The sequence below is a fragment of the Chenopodium quinoa genome, unplaced genomic scaffold (assembly GCF_001683475.1).
Source record: "Chenopodium quinoa cultivar QQ74 unplaced genomic scaffold, ASM168347v1, whole genome shotgun sequence".
In the NCBI taxonomy this organism is placed as follows: Eukaryota; Viridiplantae; Streptophyta; class Magnoliopsida; order Caryophyllales; family Amaranthaceae; genus Chenopodium; species Chenopodium quinoa.
Window position 1 is genome coordinate 9,154,751 of NW_018742418.1, and position 23,631 is coordinate 9,178,381.

Genomic DNA, 23,631 nt, shown 5'->3' on the forward strand with positions numbered 1-23,631 from the left:
TCTCTTAATATAGTTTTTTTTTTTTTTTTTTTTTCTTAAAAAATTAATAGCTAAGATTTTTGTTTGAAAAAGAAACAACCTCTTTTGACCTACCAACCTTTGATCAAGTGGATAAATGGCCCCCTCAAATATGGATGTTTATAAAAGATGATGCAAATTTGGGGCTGAAAATAAAGGTGTAAAGAATTATAAGATACACATAATATGGTCATCTTTGGGAAATTTATGCTAGCTAATTATTATATTTTGTATTAATCAACACTTTCTGCACTAAATAATTATTAAATTAACACTTTATGGAATCGTTGGTACTTTTATTTTTATTTTTTTTTTCAAATAAAAGAAAATGGTGTATAAAGTGAATAATCCATTTAATAATTATTACAACCATATTCTTGTCTCAGTATATCTAGTTATTGATGAATGGTATATATAGTAGAAAATGTCATGTTATCCAAACTATGACCTCATATTTTATAAGAATAGAACGTTCTCATTCTTGATTAGACCTAGCTTTGAATATGAAATTTTGATAATTTCTAGTTTTATTCATCCCTTTTATTTCCTAATATGTTTAGCTAGTTAGAATATCTAAACTATGGAGTATATCTTTGTTTATTTCAAGTGTCACTATTTGACAAATACATTTGCTAATCCGGAATTTCGAGCGATGATATATTTGATTATCAATGAATATAAATTATAAAACGTTGATATTTAAAAATAATACGTTAGAGGCGATTCTAACAAGAATTTACATAACTATTCCCTTCGTTTTTTTTTTATTGGTTACATTTTAATTTTTGAAACTATTCATAATATGAGAGAATCTTCTAATTCATGTCCAAAATACAAATCATAATATAGTCGTGTGGGGTCTTGTTTGATTCATCTCGACGAGTACGTACTTAATTAATATTCAATCGTTAATAATTTTTACAAGTATAAAATTAAAGATATTAATGGTCAAATAAGTACATTGACAAACATGCAAAGTCAAAACGTAACCAACAAAAAGGAACGGAAGAGTATATTTATTTTTATATATAAAGCGCAAACATTGATCAAAGTGGTGTGTGTGAATAATATAAGAGTCAACTTAATTGAGACACTTTTTAAAAAAAAAAAAAAAAAAGGGAAGAAAAAGGGTGTACTATTTTATGTATATATATCTTTGTTATGTCGTGTATTCTAACACGGGTAGTCGGTCATTATCACAACCCATAGATATGTTTAATGTATTGAAGACACTTCTTAGGCCCCATTCTTTTAGATTGAATTAATCTGAACTCAACTGCACTGAACTAAGTTGAATAGCTGCTACTATTTTTACTATATTAATTAATTAATATTATCATCATCATCAGACTATATTACTGTTTCTGGAAACAGGATTCTCCTTGGTGTGTAAGGGTAAATTAGGTAGCAAGATGTCCAATGTCCAAATGCACTTGAGTTTCGCCTTGTAAGTTATCTGAGAGCTCCGCCTGCAAGAAAGAGAAGGTAAGTTGTCCCGGGGGGCTGACCCGGGAACGCCCCTCCGACACTCAAGTCAGTGAATGTACTTTCTAGAGAAAGAAAGTAGATAGGGAAAGTAGAGAGAGAATGAGAGATTAGAAAAAGTTACCATCATTAATCATTGGCTTGCTATTTATAGATTTACTTTCAGGTGACAAAGTTGTAATTTGTTGGACAGATTAGGGGTAAATATGTACTTTATGATGTATGATTAATGGATGATTAAGGATGATGAGCTGGATTATGGAGGGTATTTTCATTATTTCAGCTATAGTGGGCTTAGGACATGGACTAGGCTCAAACATTCACTAATACTCCATCTGTCCCCCATTATAGTTTTTATTTTCCTATTTTGGAGACTCAAAATGTTGTTCTATTTCCATTTTTGGATAGTATGTAAAGACCATTATACCCTCATTTTTTTAACTTTACTCATTGAATTTCCTAAATTACCCTTGAATTTCCCACTTGCCTTTTACTTTTTTCAACTTTCTCTCTCTAGCTGTTGTATATAATTATTCTTGTCACTTTTTTTGATATACTTCATCCATTTTCTCCTTCCATTTCTTAAATACCGCGAAAAACACAAACAAAAACTATAAATTGGGATGAACGGAGTACATTACTACTAGTCTACTACTATTATTAATAAATAATAAAAAAAATACTATATTACATAGTTAAGTTAGATTAAATTGAATTAATGATCTAAAGTGAAACTGAAATAAACCGCATTGAATTCCGAAAATGAAGTTCAATGAACAAAATCTATCAAATCTCACACGGTTAAATTATTTACTACTCGAAGTAATATTAATAATTATTTTACTATTAACATAAAATTGAAAGTAGTTCAAGTTGAACGATTTTAGATACTTCAATAAAAAATTTAGTCACAACCTAAGTGGATGTTTCAAAATCCGACCATGAATCTGTTAATCATGGTTATCCTAGACAATTTCAAGAGATGCACAAATTTCTCTGTTGTATTGGGTCTTTTCTCCACAGTAGGCTGATTTGGCAAAATATTTACCAAATTGGTTGCGTGGCAAAATTATTTACCAAATTAAGCTTTCAGGGTAAAACGCTGTCTCGGACAGCGTTTTATGTCCTGGATTTTTTTAAAAAAAATTCAATTTGTAAAACGCTGTCTGGGACAACATTTTACCTTTTGTCTTTTTTTTTAAAAAAAAATCTTAATTTCTAAATATTAAAAATAAAAAAAAAATAAAAAAAAATTGAAATACACGTAAGACGCTGTCCGAGACAGCGTTTTATGTACTATTTTTTTTGTACATAAAACACTGTCTGAGACCGCGTCTTACGTAGAACATAAAGTGCTGTCTCAGACAGCGTTTTTCTGCTAGAGTAAAAACCAGCAACCTGTAGCCCAGCCTCCAAATTCTGCCCTCAACATGCCACCCCCAACCTTCAATCAGCCACCACCACCACCAACCCCTACCGTCCCACCACCGTCGACCACCACCTCCCGCCACTTTCGACCACCCTTATGCACTTCAAACACTCCAACCACCCCCCGCAACACTACAACCACCCCTATCATCAATCCCAACCTTACCACCACCATCGACCATCACCAACCACCACCTCCTGGGAGTTCCGTCCACCCTTAAGCACTTCAGAACACTCCAAACACCCCCAACAACACTACAACCACCATGAACCACCACATTAAACACGACGGGCAATCGCTTCTACCCCGTTTCCCATTATGGAGCCCAAATGTCTTGTGTTTGATACATATCGCCCTGGAAGGATCTACTTTGACTGACATAAGTCCGATTTGGACAAATAAGGAAATTAAACTTCAAACCACACACAGATTCATTCAAAAAACATTTATTATATTAATAATGTAAGTGTATATATATCATTCTACAAAATCGGGTTACAGGAAATAAATCAGCTAATACTATCCCGACTCATTTATTCGGGGTAAAGGTTCTGTATCCTGTCTGTCATCCCTCCGTCTGACACGACGCCACTTGTAATGTGTAATGGTGGTGAATGGGTCTCGGGGCGGTGGGGGAGTCTACTGGCTGGACGATGGGCCCTCCTGGGTAGGGGTGGGCGCAGAACTGTGGATGATGTAATCCTCTGCGTCTCTGGGTGACGTAGGATCACCTCCACAGCTACTCTGGCCGAGCTTGAACTGTGAATGGACGGAGTGGCCATCATGGTCGTCCTGCTGATGGACGAGATAGCCATGACCATATCTCTGTAAGGTAGCCACGCCCATATCTCGTACCCGCTCGACCTGGGGTCTGGTGGGTCCGTCTGCAAGGGCGATTGACAGTGCATCAACCATCGCCACCATATCCGCACCCTGTAGTAATCATCGATCAGTCAGTTGTATGATATAGAAATTAAAAAATTGATGAAAATAAGTAGAATAAAAGAAACTCACATATCCGCTAATGATGTCATATGCTGGATGGAAATGTGTGGATGGTGGTGTGTAACTGGGGTTGATGAAACGCCGTGTAATACGCCTGTACCACACCATGTACGGATCGTGGGAATCCATAACGCCCTGCATCGGATCACCTCCAACGACGAACTCCAGCCGTTGCTGCCACAGCTCAAGGAAACGCCAATGCTCTAGTGACCAGCTTGTCTCCCCCTTTCCCCGACGGTCAATGCTGTGAAGGCGTACACTAGTGTCACACTGCTGGGGGATAGGCTGGCGTAGTCCAAACTGCCTCATGACTCGGTCGGGTAAGTGACTCTCCACAACCTCGAAACAGATCAGGGGGACCCGACACGCCACTCCGCCTGATGGTCCAGCAGATGTGCAGGCATGGCATCTACCAAGTCAGGTACATATGGATCCCATGTCATCTGCGATAACACAGCAACAGTAATATCATGAATAGGTTAGTCTGCAGACAGTATTCACAGTACAAAAATGTTTACAAGTATCTTTTAAGTTATCACCTGATCCTCGGTGAGTCGGTATAGGGCGTCGCGGTAGTACGGAAGACCCCTCGCCGCATGCGCTTGTGTCAGTCTGGGGACCACCCACCTAATACCGAAAAATGTTTCACTTTATCAACTAGTACAATAAATGAAGTCTAAAGTAATGACAACTGTATCGAACCTGCAACCGTACGCCTCATCAGGTGTAGGGAGCGGTGGAGCATTGTACGCCTGGTACTGGTCATCCCGGTCTTGCTCCCCCCGACGATGTCTAGCAGGCCTACCTGGTCTGCCTACATGGATATACTCCCAAGCCTAGAATTGGCACACAAAAATACAAAACTAGGTTTAGTATAAACTAGATAAGTGGCTTTCAAAATAGGTTGTTGGTAATTAATTAGGTGAGTTACCTGAAACACAATCAAGGGACCTCCGATCTCACTAGAACCAAGGTAGGATGCTCTACACAGCTGGCGATACAATGTCGCCAAAAAGGCACTACCCCAGCTATAGCCACGGATATGATCCCAGTTGTGGTCTAACAGCTGTAGGTAAATGAGCTGCAGATGGCTCCCGCTCTTGTTCCCGAACAAAACGCCCGAGATGAGAAAGAATAAGTACGCCCGAGCGTATCTTTGAACCGTGGCGTCATCAGCGCCCGGAGGCAACTCACGGAAAGTCTCGCGTATCCAGCCGGTCCTCAACCTGGACCCCCTGATATCGTCGGGACCTGGCTGAACCCCGAGAACCTGAGCTACCAAACCAACGGGATCGACTAACGCATGTCCTGTCACCGCAGTCCGAAAGCCACCGAAGCCAACAAACTCGACGTACGCCATAACGCGTGGATCGATAGCCCATCCCACCATAAACCTGGTAGTATAGTGCCTGCAAACCAGCTGCTTCGTTGGATCAACCTGATAAAAAATCGTTCGAACGAAATTAATATCACAAAGTATATGAACTTAACATGCATAAGTACATGAACGGACAGATGAAATATTATCGTCTGGTCCCATATGGCAACGCTCCGATGTGTGTCCTGTAGTGTCAGCACAGAAGGGTCAACGGGTCCGGGCGTCCGATCTTCTCCGTCCATGATATATGTTCATTGAAAACGTTACACACCAAACATAAGCTGGACGAGTTAGAGGCAAAGACAGAAAATTTCAAACGACATCCAAAGTAGAAAATAGAAACGATCCAAATGTTACAAATGTTATAAACTCGTCAAATTCTGATACAAAATAATTCGTCTTTCTACTACTACAACAAATATTAAATAGAGACTTAGGTCCTATGCTGGTCCAGATGGACACGTTGTCTGGTTGTGACCTTGCTGGTTACAGCGGCTGCATTTGCTTGGAGGCTGGTTAGTCTCATCCATTTCATTGCGTATGCGCTTTGACCTTGGCCGCCCTTTTCCACGCACCATGCTGCCGTCAGGAATGAGTTTGGGGCCGACGTACTGCGTCTATGTTGTCTCGCAGGGGATAGGCCAGAATTGTGGTGCGTATGTGTTCGTGTAGGCCTCCGATTGCAGCACCGGGTCCACCCACGGCCGCTCTGATAGTGAATACGTCGCACAGACTGCTAGAACATGAGAACATGGGAGGTGGAATATCTTTGGTTTGTTGCATGTACACGTTCTCAAGTGATCAACTTCGTAGTTCTCGTTTACCTGACTGAACCAAGGAACGGGAGTTCTAACCAGGGGCTCGCCAACTTCCATGTGTGCAAGTTCAACATCCATGTTCTGAAGTCCATCTTCCTCCTCTCCGCTCTCGGCCTCATCATTTGTATACACATCATACACAGACAATTCGTTATTCACAATAGTTTCAAGATGAACTGGCACAAGTTGAGACGGCGATGCTTGAACATCATCTTGCATAGGCGAATAACTATGCAATTGCATCGGTGAAGGTGTGACGGTGTTTGATGTCGAAGGCCCAGGTTGCCCGGTCATTGCTACATATGCTCCCCCATGTACAGGTGAAGCTATATGAGAACTAAACGGCATGTGAAATTGATTGTCGTGCAACATTCGACTGAAAGATCCCATCCCATATTCAGTTGATGGAATGTCGTGTGAGGGCACTTGGAAGGGCTCTGTGATGTAACCGGAAATATATGTAGATTGTTGTTCTGGCCGAGTACTTTGTTGGGTACATATAGGCACCATTTCTACATATATCTCAGTGGGAACACCCTTCATTGCAACAACGCTCCTTAAAGCTTTCAAATGCTTATTCGTAGAAACAGGTAACACTTGAACCCCATTGCCGGTCTCAAACCTCATTTTAATGTTTAGTTCAACATTCCTCGGGTTTGAACCAATACTACTATGAACCTCGTTTATCAAATCATTGAAAGTCATGTTCGGTTCAAGTGTTAGTGGTTCTATATTTCCCCCACTATACTCGACACGGGGTCCATCAAACAGAATTTCACCTCCCCACCGGCATAACAAAACTACATTTTGTGCAGCCATATTCTACATAACCAAAACACATATTAGGATTATTGAAATCTAGAGCGAGGTAAAAAAAGGTTGCCCACAAACTAAGCATTAACTCCATATATAAACTCTTAGTTTAGGTTGAAATGCAAAACGATTGCTAACAAACTAATATTATAAACATTACACTAATATGAATTGATAGATAAATTATCAATAATGAAATAAGAGTCTTCTCACCAATAATCTATACTAATCAACAATTATATTTCACATATTACCATTAATAATTTCAACAATTTCACATATATGTACCACATTACCATCAACAACTTCACCAATTTCATGAACAATTTCATCAACAATGTACCACATCACCATCAATAATTATCAACAATGTACCACATTTTCATTAATAATTAGCAACAATTTGATACAATTTACTTGCATGAATTAACCACAATTAGGAGCAATTACACTAAATTGAATTTAGGGTTTACCACGAAATTGAGTGAGTGAGTGATAGAAAGAGGGGCAACAACAACACCGAATGGAGGCAGCAACAGTGGCGGCAGCAGCGTGGGTAGTGGCGGTGGCGGTGGTTCAGTGCGTCCTTTTCCGTTAGTGTGAGAGGGAGCGATAATTTGAGTTTGAGTTTGAGGGAGTGATACTGAAACACGAAAAACTGGCCCCTGAAATACTTACCCAAGAAATGCTGTCTTGGACAGCGTTTCATTAAAAAAAAAAAACGCTACCTCATGCAGCGTTTTATTGTGAAAGCTTAGTTTGGTAAATAGTTTTGCCACGCAACCAATTTGGTAAATATTTTGCCAAAAAGGCTTATTTTAGAGAAAAGTCCGGGTCATTGGGTGTCCAATACAAATAGTAACAAAACAATGATGTTCCTACTGTAAACAAAGTCCCTTCAACATTCACCAAGGTCACTGAATTTCTTTTGTTTTTATTCTTGGGAAATTAAAAGTACGTGCACCATTGTTACTCCATTCAATGTTTGCCTAATTTTAGTTATATTTCGTATTACATTATGCTAGACATAACTCCATCTGTTTTATAATAATCATCATCGTAGGTGTTGCACATAGTGTTAGAAAAATTATAGAATGAGGCCAAAAAGAGAATTTAATAATATAAAACGAGGTCAAAAAGAGAATTAAATAATAATAATAATAATAATAATAATAATAATAATAATAATAATATAAACTAAGTTGGTAAGGGTTTATATAATTGTTGATATAAGAGAGAAATAATAAAAAAGTAGTCTAAGTGAGGTTGGTAATTGATACGAGGGAGAAATAATAAAATATAGTTGAGTCCTTTCCAAATAATGAAGTGTTGCAATTATTATAAAACGGATATAAGTATTGCTATTATTACGAAACGGAGGGTGTATATTGGTATGCTATTGATTTGTGTTTTTTGAAGAGGTAAAAAAATTTAATTCCTCTATCTTTTAAATATTGTTATACTGTTTTTCTTTCTAGTTGTCCTTTCAAATATTGTCTACTTTGTGTTATGATTAATGAATAAAGTGTTTTATGCAATTTTTTTGCACTGTTTATATATTATATCCTTTTATTAATAATTGATACAGTACATTTGACTTTTTATTATATAAATAATAGAACGATTTCCCTATAGGTCTAGAAATTGTGCATTAAAAAAATGGTTAAAGTTGAGAAAAAAAAAGTTAAATGGATCAATTATTTAGGAATAGAGAGAGTAAAACTTAGAACGGCAAAGAGGAAAATGCAAGAAGAGCAACAGGAACAGTGCTACAGAATAATTCAGCACATTCCCATACAAACCAAATAGCATACCTCCACAAATAAGGGCACATTGACCTATTTTCTCTCCTTTTCAAGGTTTACCTCATATTCCCCCTCTTTCCTTTTCTTCTTTCCCCCACACTCTCATCATATTCACTTTCAACATTAGACACAAAGAACTTCACCTCCCTTAAAACTCCCAAGACCAGTCACTTTCTCCCTCTCTCTCTTCAATAACTTCAGTTTCACAGTTCTTAAAAACACCCTTTTTATTACTTTTTCTCATATAAAAAATCCATCTTTTGTTTTCCTCAATAAAATCTTAAAACCCAATATTTTTTCTCTCAAATTGGTTATGGAAGAAACAAAAAATTCCAACCAAACAACAAGTTTAGCTCCTCAAAACAGAAGAAGAAACACCCATCATCATCAAAATAATCATCAATATCATAATCATCATACCATTGTTAATCCTTATTATAATAATAACTATAATTATTATAATAATGTTAATAATAATCTATTACATTTGCACCATTTTAACACTTATAACAGATTAATTGGGTTTTTTTGATCAGAACTTTCAGCAACAGCAACAACAGCAGCAACATCAACTTCAGCAACAGCAGCAGCAGCAGAATTACAAAGGTCTCCTTCCTTTACCCCCAATATTACCATTTCAACAAAATCACAAATTTAGGCCTAAAACCCATTTTCCTAAACCTTCTGTTAAACCCCAGAAATCTGCTACTTCCTCTCATAATCATACATTAATCCCACCTCCTCCTGTTTCACAAGGTAAACAAAATTTTTTGCTTTGATTTTTTTTTTTTTTTGGTTATTGTTATTATTAATACTAATATTTTATGCAATGGAAAAAAGATGCATTACTTTATGAAGATCTTTTAAATGATTGTATATGGATATGGCGGAAATGACACTCTTTCCTCATTTTCTTTTGTGGGTTGATAGTGTAATTTGTGCGACAAACTAATTTTAGACAAAGGGAGTGCCTTTGAACAGATTAGTCTTGTCTTATTTTTTTCAGTCTTGTTTGATAAATCATATTGTCATATTTAATTGCTTTATTTTTTCTTTAGTAATTATTAAGTACTATGTGTTTATTTTAGCTAAAACTGATAATGTAAATGGGTTAACAAAACAGCTGATGAACAACTTGGGCAGCAACTTAATTCACTTAACATAAAGAAGAAGTGTAATGTTATTATTGATACTACAACACAAGCATTAGTAGCTGCAACGAGACCAGACAATGGTGGAGTGGAAGGACAAGTTATATCTCTTCTTGCTAACCATTTTCGTGTTAAATTCGACCCGTGCCAGCAGATTTTCCATTACAATGTTGAAATATCTCCTAATCCTCCTAAGGATGTAGCTCGCGCTATTAAGAAGAAACTTGTTGAAGATAATTCGGGTGTGCTTTGTGAGGCGTCTCCTGCTTTTGATGGTAGAAAGAATTTGTATAGTCCTGTTGAGTTTCGAAGCAATAGGCTCGAGTTCTTTGTTAATCTACCGGTTGTTGTTAATAGTAAGTCGTGTTTAGAAGGCAATGCTAAGGAAGGAGTTGAGCAAAATGTTAAGTTGTTTAGAGTCAACATTAATCTTGTATCAAAATTAGATGGAAATGACTTGAAGAAATACTTGAGCAATGAGGGAGATAATTGGGTGCCACTTCCTCAGGAGTATCTTCATGCTTTGGATGTTGTATTGAGGGAATGTCCGAATGAGAAATGTATCGCTTTAGGAAAATCAATGTATTCGGTTTCAATGGGAGGGAGTAGGGACATTGGAGGAGGAGCTGTTGGATTAAGAGGGTTTTTCCAAAGTCTTAGGCCAACCCAACAAGGACTTGCTTTGAATGTAGATCTTTCGGTGACCGCGTTTCATGAGAGTATTGGAGTCTTAGAGTTTTTGCAAACACGGCTTAAGTTTTTGCACGACTTACCTGAGAGGAAGGAGAGGAGTTTGACAACAAAGGAGAGGAAGGAAGTTGAGAAGGAGTTGAAGAACTTGAGAGTCTTCGTTTCTCATAGAGATGCTGTTCAGAAATATCGGTTTCATAGCTTGACTGAGGAAGTTACTGAAAAGCTCTGGTTTGAAGACCGGGATGGAAGTAGATTGAAGCTTGTGGATTACTTTAAGGATCATTATGAATATGATATTCAATACAGGAATCTCCCTTGTTTACAGATCAGTAGGAGGAAGCCATGCTACCTTCCGATGGAGCTTTGCATGATTTGTGAGGGGCAAAAGTTTCTCGGTAAGCTCTCAGATGATCAAACTGTTAAAATAATGAAGATGGGAAGTCAAAAACCAAGAGAACGAAGAGCTATTATCAATGGAGTGGTCAATGGACCGGTTGGACCAAGAAGGTAATACTTATTAAGTCGTTATCAGTTGAAGGTGTTGTAGCTAATCTCCAATTTCCTTTCAGAAGCTATGTATGATGACATTGTGTTTTTTGTTGTCCCTTGTAGTGGTGGCAAAGCAGAAGAATTTAATCTACAAATCTCAAAAGAAATGACAAGATTGAATGGTAGAGTTCTTAGGCCTCCAAAGTTGAAGCTTGGAAATGGAGGATTAGTAAGTGATGTACTTCCTTCTTGCATTGATCGTCAATGGAGCCTTTTGGGCGGGCATGTAGTTGAAGGGACCCGAATTGATAGGTGGGCATTGATGAGCTTTGGCGGAACTCCTGATCAGAAATCTTATGTCCCTAAATTTATAAGCCAGTTATGCTTGAAGTGTGAGCAAATGGGCATTCTCCTTAACAGATCCACTGCCATCACCCCACAATTCGAGCCCATCCATGTCCTAAACAATGTCACTCTCTTGGAAAGCAAACTAAGCAAAATCCAAAGGGCAACATCAAACAATCTCCAGCTCCTTCTGTGCTTAATGGAGAAGAAACATAAAGGGTATGCAGATTTAAAAAGGATTGCTGAAACCCGAGTTGGAGTTGTAAGCCAATGTTGCTTATACTCAAACCTTGGTAAATTGAATTCCCAATTCTTGACGAACATGGCTCTTAAGATAAATGCCAAAGTTGGTGGATCCACAGTTGCACTATTCAACTCATTGCCCTCTCAAATCCCTCGGCTTCTTACACAAGACGAGCCAATAATCTTTATGGGAGCCGATGTCACTCATCCTCACCCTCTTGATGACTGTAGTCCTAGTGTTGTGGCTGTTGTTGGCAGCACAAACTGGCCTTCAGCAAACAGGTATGTGTCAAGAATGAGGTCACAAACACACCGCCAAGAGATCATACAAGATCTTGGAGAAATGGTGAGTGAAATACTTGTTGAATTTCATCAAGAGGTGAAGAGTCTCCCTAGACGAATAATATTCTTTCGAGATGGAGTTAGTGAGACTCAGTTCTATAAAGTCCTAAAAGAGGAATTGCAATCAATTAGAGCGGGATGTGATAAATTCCCTGATTACAAACCATTAATCACGTTCGTAGTGGTACAGAAGCGGCACCATACAAGACTGTTCCCTGATGAAAGTGATCCGAATTGTTTACAATTCTGTGATGAAAATGTCCCTCCTGGAACTGTCGTAGACTCGGTGATCACTCACCCAAGGGAATTCGACTTCTATCTATGCAGTCATTGGGGAGCGAAGGGAACAAGCCGGCCAGCACACTACCATGTTCTGTGGGATGAAAGCAAGTTCACTTCTGATGAGTTTCAGAAGTTGGTTTATAGCTTATGCTTCACATTCGTAAGGTGTACAAAACCAATATCTATTGTACCCCCGGCTTATTACGCTCATCTTGCTGCATACAGGGGCAGATTGTACCTTGAAAGGTCGGAATCTATGGGTTCTATTAAGGGTGTAGCTTGTACGATGACTCGGGTTGGTCTTCCAAAGGCAACTCCTCTACCTAAGATTAGCGAAAATGTAAAGAGGTCTATGTTTTATTGCTGACTGACTTAGTTCTTGATGTTTTTATCTGATGAAAGTAACATGAGCTAGTTAAGCTTGTAGATTATGGATAACAGCCAAATAGATTAGTGTGTGCCGTGTTGATTAGTGAAATTCATTTGTATCAATCAATGTAAACATATTGTAATCATGACTTGCTGATGGGTATGCTTGTAAGTTGTAAGGGACATTGTATATAGACAAAAAAAAACATCATTTCAAGGAATTTACCTTTTTTTTGTATGTAATATTCCGTAATGCTTAAGAATTGTATGATAAACTGGTATCCTAGATCTTGAATACTACTAATACTTCATCAACTAAGATATTAGCAAGGAAATATGGATTCATGTGCTTCGTTTGTGAGTTTGTCCCACTAGGATTGTCTCAAATGCGCTCTTTCACCATTTTAAGTGTTGGTTTAAGGAAAGAATGTAAGGTCTTGTATTTGTTATGTTACTGGTTTTACCTCTTGCTATCCTACACAAAAGGTATGAGAAAGTTACTGAGACAATCCACAAAAGAAAACGGTGCAAAACTAGAGAGAACGATAATGTACATGTAGAGTTTATCGTGGCTTTTTAGAGGAAGTATTTGTAGAATGGAGTTATTCATGGAATCATGGGGTTACAAGTTACGACGTTAAGCAAAAAAAAAAAGGCTAAAAATTGTATGGAAGAGGCGTAAAGACTATACTATAAACTAGGAATTTTTCTTTTAAAAAAAAAAAGAAACTAGGAATTAATAAGGCAGTAAAAAGCTACGGAGTACTAATCTACTACAGGTAATTAAATTGTGTAAATATCTGTGATTGTAATGAGTTGTCAAATTGCGTAAAATGTAAAATGTGCAGTACTTGGTAAAACCCTTTGGCTTCCCCACATAAATGCTGTAGTTCTAAAATCTGCAAGTAACAACAAAATTATGTGCAGGATGAATGAGAAAAGACACTGCCAAATTCATCCTGTAATTTGTATGCCTACTGTCCCTATTCCAATTTTGTTTTCCCCTTGTATTCTCTGTTTTTTTGTACTTTAATTTAATAAAATTATACTGTAAAAAAAAAAAGAAAAAAAAAATTATACCCAGTAAAAAGTTGATAGTTGTACTTTAACAATTTAAATATCTTAAGTTATACTTTTGATAAAAATTATTAAAAAATTAATATTATAAAAGTATGTTTCCAAATAAGTCTAATTCTTTCTCATATGACTATTTTAATCACAAAAGATGATCAAAGAAGCGTGGTGTAATTAATTAGAGCAGAGAGTACAAAATAATCCACACTCATGTTATAGGTGCAAGTTAATTATCTTTTTAAATCGACAATCCAATATCTCACTTTAGTCATGTGGGAAGGAAAAACAAACCTAACCTTTTTTAGCGTTTTTTTTTTTAGAGAAAATAACTCTAATCCTAGGCTCTAGCTACATGTCTTCGTAGTTTTGGGTTGCCACATCATGGTTTCCCAAACTACATCATTTAAGTTACAACCTCCACAATGGTAATACCACTTCCTTTTGTAATTTTAGTTGTAGCTCCAAGTATTTAGAAATTGCACAATGATTGTGGATAAGGGTGTTCAAAAATTGGTCCAGACCGGAAAAATGGACCGGATCGGACCAAATTAATCGGTCCGGTCTTCGGGTCAAGAAATTTATTTCCCTGGTCTTCGGTCCTGTTCGGTCCAAAACCCTATAAAAACCGATCTTGGACCAGACCGATTTTTTGCTTAAAATTATACATAAAACCATTAATAATGATTAAGATTATCCTTAACAAGCTTGGAAAATTTAGTCGTCTGAGCCTTTTTGCACTAAACATTTTTTTTAAAAAAAAAGAAGAAAAAATTAAAATATTGTTTTCCTTTATTTTTTTCGAAATTTCCATAAATTATTTAAAATTTAGGTTTATAAAAATTCTAAAATCGATCCAAACCAGTCCAGTCCGAGTTTTAGACCGATTTTTTCAGTCCAGTCCGAGTTCGGTCCTAGCTTAATCAGTCCAGTCTTCAATTCTTCAAATTCAATTTTTTGGTCCGGTCCGATCTGATCTTGGACCGATGAACAACCCTAATTGTGGATGCTCTAAAAATAAAGAAACTCCATCCTTCATCTCTTTTAAAAGAGTTTAATAGTTTGTTTTTTTCATTGTCACTAATTTGCTTTCGATGTATTTGGTAAAAAAATTACTCCATATAGAGTCAATTCATGTATTTTGGTGTCAATTAAAAGTAAAAGTTTGGTATAGTTGGTGAGAAACTCACCTTATAAGGTCGAATCTTCCCCGTTGCATTACTTGAGGTTGATGATTTTTCACTTCTCCCTCTTTTTTGGTGTTCGCCTATAATAGCTATAACAATTATCGACTTTACCATAAGTTTTTACTACCTCCGTTTCATATTATTTGCAACTATTAGACATTTTTTACTCACACTTTATGTCAAATCATTGTAAATAATATAAAATGAAGGTAATTACAATTTGTGTGCCCAACTGCCTACTCTATCAAAACCTCCTACACCCAATAAATTATTGCCTTTGAAGTTTCCTGTAGCAGATTTAAGTTCTTAAAAACTAAATACTGTTACATCTTGAAATAGGCAGAACTTGCCCATTTGAATACACATCATCACCACTTAGTAATTAGTATTGAAGATTGGCTCTTTCTTGGAGAACCCCAACAATTTGCCATATTTTTTCTATCTCTAAAGAAAGAGGGAGTGAGAAAGAAAATTGGATGTTTTCAAGTTTCAATACTAGAAATTCCAGGTTGAAATATTTATAAGGGGTACTTTAAGGAACACATATATAAATTCTAAGTACTCTATCTTTTCAACACGATACAAGAAATTAGATGCTCTATCTTTTTAACACGGTACGAGAAATTCCATCTAAGTCTTTTCAACACGATATAAGAAATTTCAACATTTTATATCTTTTTGAAAAAAATTACGCATAGTTGGAATGAAAAACCTCCGAGTTTGTATAATATAGAAAGAATGTCGTGATTATTGGTAGGAAATTAACCTATAATACCCATACCGATTACCAACTTTACCATAGAAATGCAAGCAGCACGGACAGACTAGGTAGACAGTAAAATTGGGGAAGGGAGAAGGAAATGGAAAGAAATGTATCTCCTCCATTTTTTTTAATTGACACCATTTGACTTTTACACTATTCATAAACAACACTTTGACTAATTTTTGTGATTTATAACTAATATAAAACCTAGTCAAGTGAAATCTTGTTTGAATCGTGTATATTTATTAATATCCACTTTTTATAATTTTACTATGTCGAAAATTAGAGATATTAATCGTTAAAATGGTGCATTGACAAGCGTGATAAAAGAAAGGTGTCCACTAAATAAAAACAGAAGCTGTATTAATTAAACTCTGTTTTAACCAAAAAAAAAAAAAAAAAAGAAACTCTGTGAACTTTCAGTTTGCGTAAAAATCTATCTGTATTTACACCCTTAGTTTGTCTTCCCCAAATAAATGGAGTGGAGTAGTTTAATTTGCATGCAGCAAATCTGCAAATAAGATCAAATAACTTTTCTGCAGGCTGAAAATGAAATGGCACTGCGTACTTCTTTTAGGTCTTGTATAGACGTATTGTAGTGTCCCAACATTTTCAATTCTTTTGCTCTGTTTTTGTTACTATTCAACTGCTAGTTTTACGCCTGCTTCAACTATTTCATGGACGATTTTTAAAACAAAATTGGACCAAATATTAAGGCGTCGAAAAGACATGTTTTTCTTGTCTCTTACTCTTACTCCCTCTCTATATTAAAAAATACTACTCGTATGTGAATACTTTACTTTGACTACATATTAGATGATGCAAAATTTTAATTAATAATATTTTTAATAATCAAAATATATAATTTAAAAGTTGATATTTAAAAATTATATATTACGATGATTCTAATAAGTATTTTTTTTTTTTGAATAATTGATTCTAACAAGTACTCAATGACTAAATTTTTTTTTAATTTTTTAGTGAAAAAAAATTATAAAATACAAATAGCTCGTTTTGTGTATGGCTGACCACACCTTGTGGTCACTTATAAAAGAACAAAATAACCCCTATAATATCGATCGAGTAATCCTAATAATACTGACATCTATAACACTGACAAAATAATCCCTTTAATATTGACCAAGTAACCCCTATTACACTAACGAAGTAACCCATATAATGGCTGACCACATGGTGTGATCAGCCACGTATAAGAATTTGTGCAATACCAATCTAATAAGACCTTTAATTTATTTTTTTGCTTTAGCGTACATTATAAGATCAACATTTACTCAAAAGAAGTAATGTCTCAAACTGATCTTTAGAAAATTAACAATAATCAGTAATGGAATAATGTCTCAAAAGCCAGCGAAGCTAATGGGCTAGATGCAAAAATGAAGAGACAACCCCCACACCATACGCCTCTTAACCAGACTAGCCAAAGACCAACTTCACCAGGGTCGTTGCCAACTCTCAGCTCGATACCAAACAGAACTACTTGTATAATTTGTATACCTTTATGCTAGTCCTCGACCTCCTTGTGTACCCCCTTGTCAATAAAGGTATAAACCATTTTTTTTTTTTTTAAATGTTCTTCAAAGAATGCAAGATATCGTATATAGTTGGTACAGTACAATTCAAGGGCGAGGGATTTGTAAGTTGAAGTATTACTCCATATAGAGGCTGAATTAGTGCCACTTTTGAAGATTTCTGAAACAATGAATCCATTGATCTATCAAAGTGTAAATGTTGATTTGCTAACTGGATTTAGTATGGGTTGAAATTGGACATCAATTCAAGTAACATCAAGTATACTGTACTGATACTCTCCTAATTGTAAGATTTGTAACCATCGCCTTACCTATGAATAAAAGGGCCATCACCTTAGTCCTTACCTAATGACTTAGTGACAGCAATAGAAAATCAAGAAGGAAATTTGACATATCTGAACACATTTACCAATTAGCGGAATTAAATTGCTGGCTGCTCCGTTTTTTCTTCACATCATCAATCAGCTTATGGTATATCTTGTGATGATACTCAGTCACCTTGGACAAAATTTTATCGAATAAGATACCATATGTACTTGGTGGAGGAACATATGGGTCTCATGCCAGCACAATCCATGCAAGGTTTCCATTTTAACTAATTACATTTCTTCATTAAACCTTTTTACAAAATTATACTTGTTTAGTCAGCAAAATATACTTCTTCATTTTTGGCAGAAACCTGGCAAAATAAAACATTGCCTCGATGACAACTGCACAGAAAAATTAGGAGGGTCAACAGATTGAACACTTACCGTCCACAGGAGCCACGACCTTCGTTGATGACTTCCAAAACACCTTCAGTGATGACTTCCAAAACAAAAACTTACTGTCCACAGGAGCCACGGATGACTTTTGAAACAAAAACCTGGAATATATAAATACATTCTGGATACAGCATTGAGTAGAACCTCATTGACTAGCTTTGAGAAATCTCTAATCAATTTAAGGCAAATTCCTGTAGGTTCTGCGTTCTTTGGTACCAGGGGTGCTCCAATATATTCTGAAGAGAGAGTCTCTTTGAAGAGTCTTTCACTAGAAGCTGCAAGATAGATATCCAAGTTTCATGATCAGAAGGCAGTAATACCAAAAATCTTTTAGAAGTGCATTGGTTCCAAGTAAAAGTTCTGTTCTACTATGAAGAAAGAACTTACTCGAGTAATTAGATCCTTGGCCTCAGAAGAAACTTGGGGTGCATCTGGGAATTTCAAATCAACCTTCATAATCCTACATAAGGAAACAACTAAGCTAAGTAGGCTATAAACCTACATAATTGTTTACTTATTTCATTTATGCCATTCATTTTACCTTCTGAAAGTATCACATTGGCTCTCAGCCTCGAATGGAGGTACTCCATACAATAACTCATACTTCGTAACAAAGGACACCCAAAGACCAATTGTCAACTGCATAATCATGGGCTTTGTTTTCAACCATTTCAGGAGCCAAATAGTCAAGAGTTCCGCACATAGTGTGTCTCTTGTTTCTTGACTGTACAGACCACCGGAAATCTGCAATCTTCAGACGACCCTGACGTGCAAAAATATAGCACACTTAGTTTATTTACCTACTGCTATAAGACTAATTCCTTAGCTAATAAAGTATTTATTTATCCTACTAGTGTTTGTAACTTGTAACAGACTGGGACCTTCAAATAATTCCATATATCTCATGCATACAGATCATTGACTCACACATCCCAAGTGCGATGAATGATAAATTAAGGAATCACAGTGTAAGTGACTTAGTGTGACAATCTCTAAGCAGGAAACTGTTTAATTGACACTGTAAATGTTTTGACACACAGCCTACCAACTCAATAATAACTAATGCTCAAGGTTTTATTCACTAAAGAAGAATGAACATTGAATACATTGTATATGAAACAGTATACTATGAGGTGCGCAGATTGGTATAATGTAGTCCACCGTTTGAACAAAAAAACAGCAAGTTACTCAATATAATACCTCATGATCAAGCAACAAATTCTCCGGTTTGATGTCCCTATGGATGACATTCTTGTCATGACAATATGACAATGCCTCTGTCAAACTTGCAATGTACTGAAATTAGAAAAGTTATCTAAGATCAGCAAAACTGAAGTTCAAAAGTCAATTAGGACAGAAAATACAAGAAAGCCACTAGAATTAACAGAAAATAGAACATAAAAAAATGACAATTTTCATAGGATTCAATCTTAATCCTGACCACCCTCCAAAGGGCACCAAACCAGCATTGTACTACTTTCTTCCTAGCCCAATGATCATAAAGAGCACCATTTGAATTAACAGAAAACATACATCATCAAATATATAAAACTTAATCACTTCCTAATAACCCAAAATCAAAATTCAAAAACAGTGATTCCTAATCCCATCATTGCGATCAATATACACGAGCCATTTTCGAGATATAAGAAGTCCAATTAAACAACTAAACCACAATATTGATAGTGAAAAACATAAACCCCGCATAAATTTAACAGATAACACATACAAAAATTCTCATAAATTTAGTGAAATCAAAATTAAACTTCAAAACTATACCGTAGCAGCCTGCTTCTCGGAAAATTGTCCTACTCGACGGAGCTCATTATAAAGCTCACCCCTAAAAGTATACTCAAGTATCAAGAAAATCCTTTGATCATCATGAAACCACCCATAAAGCCTCAACACATTCGGGAATAGTAAACTCATCTGAATCTCCATCTCTCTCCTCAATTGATGCTGCAACCTATATTTCTCTATTTGCTCCTTGAAAATCACCTTCAATGCCACTCTATATTTACTCTGCACCTCCAAAATTTTGAAAACCAAAATCAAAAATTAAAATTTGCAATAAAATTGACAGTGAAGAAATCAATTACAACTCGAGAAATTAGAGGAAAACCTTGGTTTCGCGAGCGAGGTAGACTCTGCCATATTTGCCCTTCCCTAAGGGTTTTCCGATTTCGAAATTTGCAATTGACCAATTTCGGTTGATTTTAGGGTTTTGTGGTTGCTGCTGATTTTTGGATGTTGAATTTGTGGGTGTTTAAGGGGGTGTTGTGGGGATTGTTGCAGAGGTTTAGGGTTTTGGGGAGCCATTGATTTTTGATATGGAGAAGAGGGGGAAATCCAGTGAATGGAAGACTATTGAAAGAAGAAAATGAGGGAGGAGGGAAAGGTGGTGTAGATTTGAATTTGTGAGTAGTCCCTAGTCCATATTGAGTGCCAAAATCTGAAATTTAAAATTGAGTTCACAAAGTATTGAAGTAAAGTTAAACGGCTATTTTACCAAATGTCACTAAGCAACTGTAAAATTCACCTAATATCATCAACCCTTTAAAATTCACCAAATGCGACTGACAAATATCACATTGACACCCCATGCCATTAATGAGGTCTGGACGTTAGTTGGCCGTTACTACAAATCTTATTTCATGAAATGCCATTAAGGAGTTTATATATTTCACCAAATGTCATTACTTTTGTAAATTTTTACACAAAATACCTGTAAACATACTCAGTGTAACGGCTAAGCAGTACACTAAAACACACATAGCAGATCTTTTTGCATAATCATGAGCTTCATATCAAACACATCCTCCTCAAACACATGAGTATGCATATGTCAAGGTTCCAAATAAATTTTGCAATTGTGGTAGAAAATATGCAATTAGAAGCTCGAAGTCAACATCTAATCCACAAAGGCTGTGTTATAAGTGTGATTCATGTGATAGCTTCAAATGGTGTAAGGTTCAGATGCATGAAGAAGGTCGGAGCAGGGGAAGCTGTTATGCAAGGGATGGCTCAGGACAAAGCAATGTGCATGAAGAATTGAATCAGTTGAAGAAGAAAATCAAGCAACAACAAAAAGTGCTAGATTTTATTATGAAATTAGGGGTATTGATGTGTGTAATAGTGGTGATTGTAATGATGAAGTGAACTATTGTAATTGCAATGAAATTTAATAAGGAGGGAAATTACATCATGTTCCCAAAATATTGCTTCCTGTTCAAATCATGTGCCCAAAAGATTGCTTCCTATTTAAATTACAAGGCTATGTTAAAAGAAACTAGACAACACAACACACACTACACTATTAATGTTCAAAAATTACATGGATAAACTGGCTGTGCATTAAAAACATGAGTGGCTGTGCATTCATACTGTTCTCTTTGTTTTCTTCTTGGGTTGAGAGAAGGTGGTTGATGTGCTTGCTTCAGTTGCAGCGCTTTTTTTCCTTGATGCACAAGTCAACATGTTGTGCCCCAACTCATTGCATAAGCTGCACTTAATTGTTGAATGCCTCTTCCCTTTCCTTGCTTCATTTGGCCCTCTTCTTCTTTGCTTTTTTGGTCACCCTGTAGCTCTTTTAACCAATGGTGGTAGTATGTTAGGTAGGTTCAGTGATGGCCATTGAGTTGGGTCAGGCATTAGGTGCATATGTTCTGCATAAGTTAGCTTGTATGCCTTCCCTTTGAAACAAGGGGCTACAAAGTCTGCAGGTTGCAGCCTCTGGTGGTAAATCACCCTTAGTACATGTTTGCATGGGAGTCCTGAATGTTGCCACTTCCCACAACCACAAATGCCAGTGTTCAGCTTGATGGGAAAATGCACATGTTGGTCTCTCACCTCAAACTCATCACCACCACATAAAATTGCATAGCAAAACCTAGACTCATCTGATCTTGTTTGCAGAATCTTGGCTGCATATTCAGTCAGCTCCATATCCCCCATGCTTACGGCTTTGTCAAACCTTGAGCCAATCCTCTTCATGCCCCATTGCCTTATAGCTTCAAAACAGTATGCAAAAACATTATGAAAACAAGAAATAGGGGACTTATCTTAATGCAAGTTGTTATTGAGTGGAAGTGAATACCTTCAAGTATTTTCACACCAGGTAGATCTCTGTTGGGCTTGGTGCATGAGTTGAAAGACTCCACAAAATTTGTTGTGTTATGGTCACAACAGAGTGCAGGATCGAACTTATGTCTTGACCAGATCTCAGTGCAGCTCTCTAAGTATTCAACAGCCTTAGGATTGTACTCTTGAATCTTTTACATTGCTTTATTGAATACATACTCATTGTATGCATTAGTTGCTATCCAGAAAAGCTTATGAAAAGCTGAACCACTGAATCCATTAGCCTTGCAGTTCATGTACAGGTGTTGGCAACACACTCTTCTAGTTGCTCTGGGGAATGCTTCATAAATTGTTGTATCAACACCCTGCAAAGAATATAGTTTAATGGTTGAGAGTTGAACATAAGAAAAAAACAGTAAATCACATGTAATAAACTAGTTTCCAGGATGCTTACCTTCATTCTGTCAAAGATGAAGGTCCAATCATCTTTCATGCACCCTTCCTTCTCAAAAAGGTATTTCAAATTCCTCAGAAAATAGCCCAAGCTGTCAATACTCTCAGAACCAACCACTCCATAGGCAATGAGAAAAATCTCATTGTTCCCATCAATCCCAACTGCAGTTAACAATATTCCCTTGAAATGTCCACTTAGGTGGGCTCTATCAATGCCAATGAAAGTTCTACACCCTCTCAAGAATCCCCTAACTTGGGCAGCAAAAGAAAAAAAAACAAGCCTTGAATCTTGGAGGCTCAGTTGCAGTAGGTTCACTCCATGTCACAAGAGCATAACTACCTGGGTTAGTCTCTTTCACCATTTCAGCATACCTAGGCAATAGTGAGTATGCCTCTCCAAAATGTCCATGGATGATCTCCTTGGACATTGCCCTGACCTTGTACAACAACCTTTTCTTGACTTGAAGCCTAAACCTTTCCATACAGATTCTTTGTAAAGACTCAACTGCAATGTCAGGATTGGCTTCAATGTCTGACTGCAGATGTCTACACAGCCACTCAGAACTTACTATTGGGTTTCTTTCCAACCTCCCACAACTTCTATGCTCCCCTGTCAAAGTCTTGATTGCCCATCTAACCTTGTCTGTCATTGTAGAGGCATGAATCCTCCAGTTGCAATTCTCTATAGCACACCTTGCTATCAATCTTGTTTTGTCACTCTTTTCAACATAAACACCAAACCCTTCTTGTACACAATAGTCCTTGAACACATCAAGAAATGATTGTCTGTCTCCAAATATCAACCATGGCTCTAATGTGATGGATCCAAACTCTTGATAGCTCCAAATTTTACCATTCTTATAGGTTTTATCCATGGTTGAACTGCCATCAAGGTAATCATGAAATTGCTTGTCAGGAATGTCATCATGAAGGCAATCTACACTACTAGAAATAGGCTGATTTTCGACGAAAACATTCCGACGGACATACTTTTCCGTCGGAAATTTTGAATTTTCCGAGGAATTAAAATTCGTCGGAATATTCCGTCGTAAACCAACTGATCCGACGGAATTAATTTTCCTCGGAAAAAAAATCCTT

General features: G+C 36.7%; 2 protein-coding genes and 1 pseudogene across 2 annotated transcripts; 1 reads left to right on the forward strand and 2 right to left on the reverse strand.

Annotated features, from left to right (window-relative positions):
- Nucleotides 1-8,570: 8,570 nt before the first annotated feature.
- LOC110713177 (protein argonaute 7-like) lies at nucleotides 8,571-12,886 on the forward strand. The gene is given in 4 exon segments (XM_021891644.1): nucleotides 8,571-9,280; nucleotides 9,282-9,507; nucleotides 9,875-11,102; nucleotides 11,208-12,886. Coding segments are annotated over 4 exon segments (3,126 nt in total). The 5' UTR covers nucleotides 8,571-9,064; the 3' UTR covers nucleotides 12,664-12,886.
- Nucleotides 12,887-16,934: 4,048 nt separating this feature from the next.
- On the reverse strand, nucleotides 16,935-20,522 carry LOC110707459 (annotated as a pseudogene).
- Nucleotides 20,523-21,573: 1,051 nt separating this feature from the next.
- LOC110714578 lies at nucleotides 21,574-23,408 on the reverse strand. Its single transcript, XM_021893120.1, has 5 exons — nucleotides 22,811-23,408; nucleotides 22,535-22,695; nucleotides 22,300-22,445; nucleotides 22,097-22,209; nucleotides 21,574-22,010 (listed from the first exon to the last, which is right to left on the reverse strand). The coding sequence occupies exons 1-5, from the start codon at nucleotides 23,406-23,408 to the stop codon at nucleotides 21,574-21,576; spliced, it is 1,455 nt and encodes a 484-aa protein (XP_021748812.1).
- Nucleotides 23,409-23,631: the final 223 nt, after the last annotated feature.

Coding starts and splice junctions, on each gene's coding strand:
- LOC110714578 (XM_021893120.1), bottom strand. CDS start 23,408: ATGGATAAAACCTATAAGAATGGTAAAATTTGGAGCTATCAAGAGTTT. Junction 22,696..22,810: donor GCCTCCAAGATTCAAGGCTT/GTTTTTTTTTCT, acceptor TGTTAACTGCAG/TTGGGATTGATGGGAACAAT. Junction 22,210..22,299: donor GCAACTAATGCATACAATGA/GTATGTATTCAA, acceptor GATCTGGTCAAG/ACATAAGTTCGATCCTGCAC.